Source organism: Microtus ochrogaster, chromosome 1 (genome assembly GCF_000317375.1).
Source record: "Microtus ochrogaster isolate Prairie Vole_2 chromosome 1, MicOch1.0, whole genome shotgun sequence".
In the NCBI taxonomy this organism is placed as follows: Eukaryota; Metazoa; Chordata; class Mammalia; order Rodentia; family Cricetidae; genus Microtus; species Microtus ochrogaster.
In genome coordinates this window covers 46,927,150-46,937,516 of record NC_022009.1, presented here as the reverse complement: position 1 = coordinate 46,937,516, position 10,367 = coordinate 46,927,150, and the positions used below count along the sequence as shown (strand labels likewise).

Below are 10,367 nucleotides of genomic sequence, written 5' to 3'. Positions count from 1 at the left end.
ATGGTCGGTCCCGGAGTCCCGGGAACGGAGCCGAACTACGGGACCCCGGACACAGATCGCGCGGCTCGGCGCCCCGCCCGGGCTCCTCTGCGCGTGCGCCACCCGCAATCTCGGTTTTTCACTCGGCACCCCGCCCCACACCGTTCCTACGGCGAACCGCGAGGCCCAAAGAGCCGCGGGCTGAGGGCGGGGCGTCGCGCTGAGGTCAGCGCGGCGGCTGGCGGCCCCGCGGTGGTTGGTTGCGCGGCGCTGGCCGCGCCCTGGTTGGCTTGCAGGTCGCGGGCTGGGCGGCCGGCCGGGCTGAGGTCGGGGCTCGGGCGCCGGCCGGGTTTCTGCTGTGTTCGGCTCCGCCGCGGTCCAGGTCGGCGACGGCGCGCGCGAGGGCGCGGCCAGGCGACTGAGGGCGGGGACGGCGTGCGGGCGTGCGGGCGGCGCCTAGGGGAGGAGATCGGCCCATGGACCCGCGGGGCCCGGTGCCCCAGACTCGGTGCCGCCGGGACAGAGCCCAAGATGTCTGCCTAGGCCCGGCTGCGACGACAAGGACTTTGCGGCTACTGGACGCCGGGGCGCGCGGCCACTGGGCCGGGGAGTGCTGGCCCTGACGCCGGGGCGCACGGGCGGCGAGAGGCCGGCGCGTGGGGAGCGGGCCGCGCGGCACCATGTCGGCCAAGGTGCGGCTCAAGAAGCTGGAGCAGCTGCTCCTGGACGGGCCGTGGCGCAATGAGAGCGCCCTGAGCGTGGAGACGCTGCTGGACGTGCTGGTGTGCCTCTACACCGAGTGCAGCCACTCGGCGCTGCGCCGCGACAAGTATGTGGCGGAGTTCCTCGAGTGGGGTGAGTAAGGTGCCACTCGCCCCTCCGCGCCTCTCGCTCCTCGTACCCGCGCCGGGCCTCCCTAGTCCTGCGCTCCGGAGCCACATCCTCCGTTCGCACTCCCCCCACTCCCGGCCGTCGCCCTGGCCGCTTCCTAGACCCACCCTCCGAGTCTGGATATCATTTCCTGCAGCGCTCCCTGGGACATCCGCCCTGCCTCCGCCCGGGACTAGCCTTCGGGGTCCATAGTCGGGCCTGGAGTTACCCCTCCAGCCCTTTGCTCTGCCGGGTGGGAGGGCAGCCCCTCTGCCTTTTGCATCTCCTCCACTCCCGCCCCCGCCCGGTGGGCCTTCCAAATGCTTCGCCAGGCAGCCCAGCTTCGAGGGCTCCACCCAGGTGACAGCCTGTCCACATCCCCTTGATGTCCAGGGCCTGGGCATCCCCCTTTCTTTAGCACCCCCAAGCGAATTTTAATGTTAAAAGCTTTATTTTAAATACACCATGCAAGAGCAAGTAGATATTCTCCCACTCCCGAATTATAATCGTAGCAGCCTCTTGTGATATTGGAGGGGGTGGGCAACTGGAACTGTCACTTAACTTTTCTTCATCTGACCTTGGTATCCGGTGAATGCAGTAATCGTAGGTCCTATAACCTATTGTGCTTCATTGGGACGAATGTTTGTGTAAGTTATTTATGGATGGGAATTTCCCAGACAGGTTAGAGTGTAAGGTGAAGCACTTGCTTCATACCTCCCTTACATTTATATCCCCAGAGACCCCCAGTTCCCTCACAAGGACTGACTGAGCAGGAGGAAATGAGGCTTAGGTTGGGGTCAAACTGCAAATTTTCCCCTCGGGTTGCTTTCGTCACTGGGCTAGGACTGTGCAGTTTGGACCAGTCATTTCTAATCTTTGGGACTGATAAAGCTGATATTTACACGAGGAAACGAATGCGTTCCACATGGAGGACTCCTACTCTCTCAGTGGTGACTGGATCTAGAGTTTAATTCAGAGCTGGAGTCACAGTAGTCTTTATGGGACTATTTTCTGTCCGGCTGCCGTTCAGATGTTGCTGCATTGAGAGCAGCTGGAGGAGGGCCCCTGCCTCAGGACACTCTGGGGCTTTGTTGTGTGGGGCCTCTGCTCTTGGTTACTTAGAGGGCTGAGCCCTTAGCTGGGAATACTGGCTTTCCGGGGACCTTTATCAGTGACATGATTTCCAGTTGGATAATGAACTGACTTGAGAGTTGCTCTGAAAGTGAGGTCTTTAGTGCTTGCTGCAATCTGAGACTTCTCAACATTGGATTTTTCATTCTTTTCTGAGCACTGGGTCTTGAAATCCAGTCAAGTCCGCAGTCAGGTTCAGCTGGTGCATGGCCTGTGAGTGAGCAATGAGAGGAGACAGTGAAGGGAAGGCTCATTTCCCAGTGGGGTGTGGTCCAGGTGTCCTCTGGCCTGGGCCGTGCACAGTACGTGGTAGGGATGGGCCGGAAAGTGGGTGCTCACCACTCGGTACTCCAGACTTCCCGGGAGGAAGCTCTTCTCAGCGTGTGAAGAGGGCAGATTTTGTAAGATCTGACCTTTCCAAATCTAAACAGAAGTTGTATACTATAGTGTAAGCATAGTTTTGAAATTGTGTTTTGGCCCTTGGAAATTGTGATTACAAATAAATGATCCTCTTAGCTCAGTTCCTGCAGTGGTGTAAGCTTTTAATTAAGAGCAAACCGGGTGACACACCTGTAATCCCAGCATTTGGGAGGTAGAGACAGGAAGATGGGGACTTGAAGGTCAGCCTTAGCTACATTGTGAGTTTGAAGCCAATGTGGGCTATCTAAAAGAGACTGTCCCATAACAACAAACAACAAGTCATAGAACAGAATGGTCTGTTAGATACAAGGTAGAATTTTAGTGAAGTAGTAACACAGTTTAGAGTGCCTGTGCTCTTCTGTATGTAGCTGTGTGCACTGTTGTAACGTTGAAGTGGTGTGTCACAGGAAAAACACCTGTGCAGGCATTGTCTAGGTAGGTGTGTTGGTGACAAAGCAAAGAATGACCTTCCTAAAAAGACTGTTCTAGAATTCTGGTAGGTACCCTAATGTCACAGTGGAGGGGCTTCAGTTCAGGAAGCATCAAGCTTGTTGAGATTTAGGGTTCTTCATTCTGCCTGTTTCAAAGTCTCTGACAGCATTGAAAAGGCAGAGAGCCAGTCTTTTCCCCACCACACCAGTCCTGCCGAGTACCCAGTGACGAGTAGATAGGATTCTTGAGATTGGGAAGGGAAATGGGTGACTCAGCCCTTAAGAAACTTAAGGGAAACCTTTGAGGAAATTTGGGAAATAAAAGTAATAGAAAGTTTTTAAAATGTAAAGATTATTCTTGGCCGTCCGTCGCCACTGTGTTTGTATTGGGTACGTTGCTGCAGCGTTCACTGTGGGAGTTCATCTTTACCTTCCCTCTGATTATGTCTATCGTTTGCTTGCCTTCCTCTATGAAATTCCAGACCATAATTAAAAGTTGGAAATACTGTACTTCTCATGTGTGTTTCTTCAACATGTAAATAAAGTGTTTGAAGCGCAGTCTATGAAACACTTTTAAGTCTCCACTGGTAAATAGTAACAAATACAAGCACCCAGTGTGCCGGCCGGCTCCCTCTGTGTTACATCAAAGTGTGTTTTCCTGTGCTGAGTAGTTTTTCATAGTTCAGAGTGGAGTTTGAAAGAGCAGTTGTTTGGAATCCCAGCTTGCCTCACTGCACAGGCCTCTGTGTGGCTTATAGACCAGGAGACAAGAGTTATGGCTCCCCAGTTCCCTGTCGGGCATCTTCTCTTGCTGTGTGCTACGCCTTAATAAATAGAGCTAATCTTTTTATCCTTCTGGTTAGTTAGTCCCTTGTAGTTTTTTTTTTTCTTCTTTTGGATTTTCAAGACAGGGTTTCTCTGCATAGACCAGGCAAATTCAGAGATCCCCCTGCCTCTGCCTCTTGAGTGCTGGGTTAAAGGTGTTTGCCATCACACCCACTGAGCAGTTTTCTATGTCTTTAATTACCCACCCCTTTGTTTTAATGTATGGGTGTTTGGCATGCATGAATGTATATGTACTGTATGTATGCAGTGCCCTCAGAGGCCAGAAGAGGGTGTCAGAACCCTGGGACTAGATTTACAGACAGTTGTGAGCTGTCTTGTGGTTACTGGGCGTTAAACCTTAATCCTCCAGAAGAGCAGCCAGTGCTCTTAACTTTTGAGTCATTTCTCAAGCCCCATTAAAATATTGTTTTTATCTTGTGTGCACACAGGGCTGTGTGCCATAGTGCATGTGTGGAGGTCAGAGAGCATCTGACAGGCATACTCGCTCCTCTGTGAGAGTCTGGGGGCGGAACTCAGGTCACCAAGCTTGATGACAGGCACTTTTGCATTAAGTCGCTTCACCCAACCCACTTAATGGTTTTCTCGTCAGCAGTGTGACCCTATTTTCTCTTCTTCATTGAGCTGTGTGCCCAGCCCAGTATGACCAGGCAAGGGCCACCGTGTTTAGTGAGTAAGACCTGATAGTGCTAAGCCTCAGGTACCTGATAACTGCGATTTCTCTGTCCTGCCAGCTCCCAAATGGCAACTGGCTCTTATAACGTGATTTAATCCATTGATATTAATTTACGTTTTGCCTCCTGGCTTTTTACCTTTGATCCTGTATGCCCTACTCCCTCCCTCCCTCTCTGCTCAGAAGTCCTGCCTAGACCTCCTGCCTAGATACTGCCACTCAGCTTGCTAAAACAGCAGTCACAGTAGATACATCTTCACACGGTGTACAGATACCCTACCACAGTGGAACAGGAAAGTTTTTTTCCTAAGACAGGGTTTTTCTGTGTAGTCCTGGCGGTCCTACCCCCTCTGTAGACCAGACTGACCTCGAACTCAGAAATCCTCCTGCCCCTGTCTCAAGTGCTGGGATTAAAGGCTTATACCACCGCTGCCTGGCTAAAATTGCAATGTTTCTGTCTTTTTTGTTTGTTTCTCCCAGCGAAAATACTTTTTAAAATAAGAGATTTCAGAAACATCTTTTTAATAACTTCCAAATTGGAGGGAAATGTTAGAACTTCATGATAAAAAGATAGGCTCGCATAATTTTGATTTTTATAAATAGCTCTTTGAAGTGCATATCGACCCTGGGTTCAAGGCATGAGATGGGATAGTGGGAACACTTAAACATTAACAGGCCTGTCCTGCTTTGTCCCTCCTCACACCACGCCATGGGCAGTCAGACTGTAAAGTGAGCAGACAGCAGTATCTCAGCTAGGATGCCACGGAACTGAGCCTGTAGGGCTGGCAGGCAGGTGCTCTCCTGGCTCCTGCTTCTTGTTGGGAAGTCAGGTGTCCAGGTTGTCTATCTCGGCATCAGAGATGTCTGATCAACTGACGACTGGGCAAGAGCGGGCTAAGGAGATCCAGAAGCAGATGGCTCTCTGTGAGTTCAAGGCCAGCCTGCTCTACAGAGTGAGTTCCAGGGCAGCCTGGGCTATACAGAGAAATCCTGTCTCTAAAAACCCCTGCTTTTCAGGGCTTTACTTTTCTCTAAAAACTCCCTGCAATGCTTCATGATGTTGCCTTGTTAAATTGTCTGAATCCCAGTGAGTTTAAAATGGACTTAAAGACCTGTGTAATCCTAGTTTTAAAAGTTAGGTTAACATTTCTGGTAAAACACCCTGGAGTGACACTCTTTACATTTGAATTTACCTTCGTCAGTGTCCATTCATGTAAAGCCAAGTAGAGGTGTGGAATTGAAACATAAACCAGCAGCCCCTTTGCTGCCTCTGCCTCAGATTCCTTTTGTCTTGTTTCTGCTTATGAGATAGGATCACACTTGACTGCCAGCTGAGGAGATGAAGACTGAGAAACATGGAGCCAAGACTGCATTCACTGGCTTGTCAAACCGGATGTCATGGTCCAGGACTAGTAGGACACCTTGTTCTTAGGAGTGACCAGGGCTGAAGAGGTCAATGAGATGGCTCAGTGGTTAAGAGCGTTGACTGCTTTCCCAGAGGACCTGGGTTCAGTTCCAGAGGATCTGATGCCCTCTTCTGGCCTCTGAGGGTTTCACCACGTGTGGTGTGCAAATACACATGCCCACAAAACACCCATACACACTACAAAGAAAAAAAGTGTCAGGATTTGGGCCTGTCAGGTGGTGGCCAGCCCTTCCAGATCTCAGGCAGTAGGGTGGGGGTTACTATGGAAAACCCTTGGGTGTCCATGGCTGTGTAGTTAGCAGTCCCTGGCTTACTTCCTCCCACACAACATGCTTGTGAAGTGCTCCCAACCTCCCTTTGGGCATCGCTGCCTGCTCCAGTGTCTCATGACTCCTGCATCCCTCTCCTCTGCTGCCCTGGAGATAGGCTTTGCCTTCTGTCTCCCTTTCCAAACACTGCTGCATAACTTGGCTTACGTTGATGTTCTGTGTTGCTGTTCTTACCATAGGTGAGCACTGTCACAGCTAACCTATAGAGAGTAGGGTTAATAGAGCATCTTTACTAAGACAGGGAAGTTTTTTTTTATGTGATTGGAGTGAATTATCTGCCCTTTTGCTTGAGTTTCAGTCAACAGACCTTAATTTCATACTAGGTTTTTATTTTATTTACTAGGTGTTCTTGTTCTTTTTAAACACCTTGTTTTTGCTTCATGAAGGTAATATCTTCTAAACATTTTTAAGTTTTTTGTTGACTTTGTACACATTTGTTGCACATTTTCTTTTTTCATTCTTGTTTCTCTTTGTGTGATGTATGTGTGTGTGTGTGTTCTGTGTGTATGTGAGCATGTTCCTGTGTAGAGGCCACAGATCAACATTGGGTGTCTTTTTCTATTGTACTCTACTGTATTTTTTGAAACAGTCTGTAGTGCATTTTCTAGTTGGTCTTAATAATAAAAGCCCGGAGTTAGATATTAGTGGGCAAAAGCTGAAAGATCAGAGAAACAGAGCAGCCAGACACTAGTTCTTACCTCTATGAAATCTTCGGACTGAATACAGTTAGCTCCTATCTCCTCCCGATTTATATTCCTCTCTATGCAGCCGTGTCCCTCCCTGTCTCCACCTCTCTAGTGCTGGGATTAAAGGTGTGTGACTCCCAAGTACTGGAATTAAAGGTGTGAGCCACCACTGCCAGGCTCTGTTTCTCTTTTAGACTGGATCAATTTCACGTGTAGCCCAGGGTGGCCTTTAACTCACAGAGATCCCTCCACCTCTGCCTCCCAAATGCTGGGATTAAAGGCGTGCACCACCCCTGCCTGGCCTCTCTGGCTAACTAGTGGCTAGCTCTGCACTCTGATCTTCAGACAAGCTTTATTTGTTATAGCACAAACAAGATATCACCACCACAACAGTCTGTTTACTGAACCTGGAGCTCTCAAACTGCTCGACTAGTTGGCCAGTGAGTTCTCTGCTCCCCAGTGCTGGGGTTACAGTCTGTGTCATGCCAGTTTTTCCATGGGTGCTGGGATGTGAACACAGGTCCTCGTGCTTGCTCAGCTGCACTTTACCCTCTGAGCCCTCTCCATCCCCATTCTTCCCTCCTCCCTCCCTCCCTTCCTAAGACAGGTCTCACAGTGTTGCCCAGACTGCCCATGAACTGGTTTCTTCCCCCACAGCTCTGAGGTCACATACTCTCTAGTTTCAGGAGTTGTCTCCAGGTTTCTGTTTTCCTGTCCTTGCTTTGGTCTTTGGAGAGGCTCTTTCCCCACATCTTCTGGTTTAGATGGTCTGTCTGTACTTACATATGGTCTGATTAGAACTCCATATCACTGACAGACTTGAAGCCTTATGCCTCATCTTTCAGAGACAGGATGTGGAGGCTGGAGAGATGCTCAATGTAGAGAGCACATCCTATTCTAGAAGACTCCGGTCTGGTTCCCATCATCTATGTAGGGTGACTCACAAGTGCCTGTAACTCCAGCTCCAAGGGATCTGACGTTATTTTCTGTGTGAACATCAGTACACTTTGTGGCATGTACTCATACAGACGCATATAAGCACCCTCTCGGGGGGAGTTCCCATGTATAACAGCCTTGGCTGTCCTGGAACTCACTGTGCAGAACAGGCTGGCTTCAAACTCAGAGATCTGCCTGCTTCTGCCTCCTGAGTACTGGGATTAAAGTCATGTGTCACCATACCCAGTCCAATAAAATCTAAACAAACAAATAAATGAATAAAAAGGATGTGACCCTGTCAGTGTGATTGACAGCGCCAGAACTTGGTAATTTGCTAACGTAAGTTTCTCTTTGTCTTGAAAGTTTCCTCAGAGAGAAGCTTCCATCTCTGTCTGGTAGCAAAGTGGGAAGTAACTGTGGTAGCCTGGAAAGGTGAAGTGGAGGAGGGTGGTGGGTAGGGCAGACTGAGGAACAGCTACTTCTACAGGCCGATGCCAGTCCTGCTTTCTGCCATTGCTGCTCAGCTCTGTGGTGGTACCTGGTGATCGCCCCACACTGCCTCTCAAGCACAGACACGGGTTTCAGGTTTGCAGCTCTTCTAGAGTCCACTTGTCAGTCAGCTCCCCCAGAGCTGCATGCGCACTGTCAGGCTGCTGTTACTTCTCATTTCTCATCCCATGGTTATTTTTTTCAGGGTTGGGGCCTTATGCATATTAGACAGACACTGCACCAATGAACTATATCCCCATCTCCACAAAATATTATGAAGGACCCAGGATTGCCAGTACTACATTGGTGACAGAACAGAATTCCTGTTCTCCAGAGGCTTGGCTTGTCTCTGAGGCTCTATGAAACTTGCATATTCTGATGGGGTGGAGTCTTCTGACTGTAGGTGAAGGGTGTACTGTGTGTACCCTACACATGTATATAGCTGTGGATGGAGTCTTCTGACTGTAGGTGAAGGGTGTACTGTGTGTGCAGGGCCTTGGAGTCTTGTGCTTACTCTGCCCTTTGATTTGGATACATTGCTGTTTCAGTTTTTATGGTAATTCATTTTCCTGAAAGGGACCCAGATTGAGTAAAAGGAGGAAATGGATGTAAGGGAGTCAGACTTGCATTGGAAGACTGAGATTGAGGGGGGCAGCTAAGAGGGATGAAGGATGGAGGGACACCAGGCTGTGCTGAAAGTCTCAAAAGGGGGTCTGGCAGTTCCTGCTTCCTCTGGTGGCCAGGAAGACAAGGGGGCTCAAGGGTGCCCTTTCTCGCTCTCTTTTTTTTTCTTCTTTACTTTCTTCCTTTCTCTCTTTTATTTTCTTTTCTTTGAAGCTAGATAGGGTGGTACACATCTCTACTATCAGAGCTGAGAGACAGAAATTGGAGGATAGGAGGCTGATGATGGGGATACTTGATGGCTAGCAGAGGCAGGAGGATCTCTGCGAGTTTGGAGCTAGCCTGATCAACAGAGCTAGTTCCAGGACAGCCAGGGCTACACAAGAGAAACACTGTCTTGAAAAACCATAATAATGATAACAACAACAAATATATTTTTTAAAGTAATGGTAGCAGGGTGTGGCTGAGGCATGAATTGAGGCCACCTGAGCTACATGGGGAGCCTTCCCCTATAGACAGCAAAACAAAACTGAAGTAACTGTGAGTTAGGTGACCATGATCTGCAGTGGTGTTGCACAGAACAGCAATGGGTTCTCTCTGGTTGTTGGGTATTGTCCCTCTGTCTGTCTGTATCATATGACTACCATTTAGTCCTGATCTGGCTCTCCCAGTGAAGAGCATAGTGAGTGTTAGTGGTGTGTCTGAATTCAGTCTGTTGTGTCAGCAGGGTTGTTGTTGTTTCTTTCATTCCTCTTCAGGTCTTCCTCACTCTGCCCTAGCTTTAAAAGTTGGCAGAAGGTCCCCACCAGTGGTCCAGTTACCAGTTTGTGGTTTAGGACTGCGTCATCCCAAATATCAGCAGTATTGGAACATAGGTTACAGAAGCTGCATTCAGCAACTACCGTTGTCAAAAGGGTTGTTTATTTATTTGTGTATTTATTTTTGTGGCGAGAAAGAGAATGTGGACTTGCTTTGTTGAAGACAGAAATGATCTTTCTGTCTCAGCCTTCCAAGACTGGGACTGTAGTTTCCTTTCGTTGTGTCTACCTTTACTTACTTATTTTGCGTGTGTGTGGCCACTCAACATGCATTGGTGTGCCTGTGAAGTCAGGACAGCTTGCCTGAGTTGGTTCTCCTTTCACCATACAGGTCATGGGAACACAGGTCCTCAGACTTAGTAACAGGCCCCTTTACCACTGAATCATCTTGCAGGCTCTGCTTTATTTTTTAAATTATGAAAATACTGTGAACTCATGGCTACATAAGTTTAAATAGTACAAGTTAATACCCCATAAAAAGTATGTTTTCCCACTTGTACTACTGTAATGTTTTACTTTTTGGAATTTAAACATATTCTAGGTGGTTTCTCTTAGAGTTGAATATTATTTTGGAATGTTTTAAATATTAAAATATATTTATTGTTTTTTGAGTTGTGAGCCTAGCGTTTAGTGGCTGAGCCACCTCTCCAATCTGTTAAAATAGCTTTCTAGTCATAGTTAAGACTTTTATGGGAAGCTGGTGTTGGCATATGAT

General features: G+C 48.7%; 1 protein-coding gene across 2 annotated transcripts in view; it reads left to right on the top strand.

The window, feature by feature from the left end:
* Nucleotides 1-313: 313 nt before the first annotated feature.
* Cdc42bpb (CDC42 binding protein kinase beta) overlaps nucleotides 314-10,367 on the top strand; it is a 95,831-nt gene continuing 85,777 nt past the window's right edge. For both annotated transcript variants that reach the window (XM_005343569.2, XM_013345945.2), the window contains exon 1: nucleotides 314-834. In XM_005343569.2, the coding sequence (XP_005343626.1) occupies nucleotides 660-834 (175 nt within the window). In that variant the 5' untranslated portion in view covers nucleotides 314-659. The remainder of the gene's footprint in view (nucleotides 835-10,367) is intronic.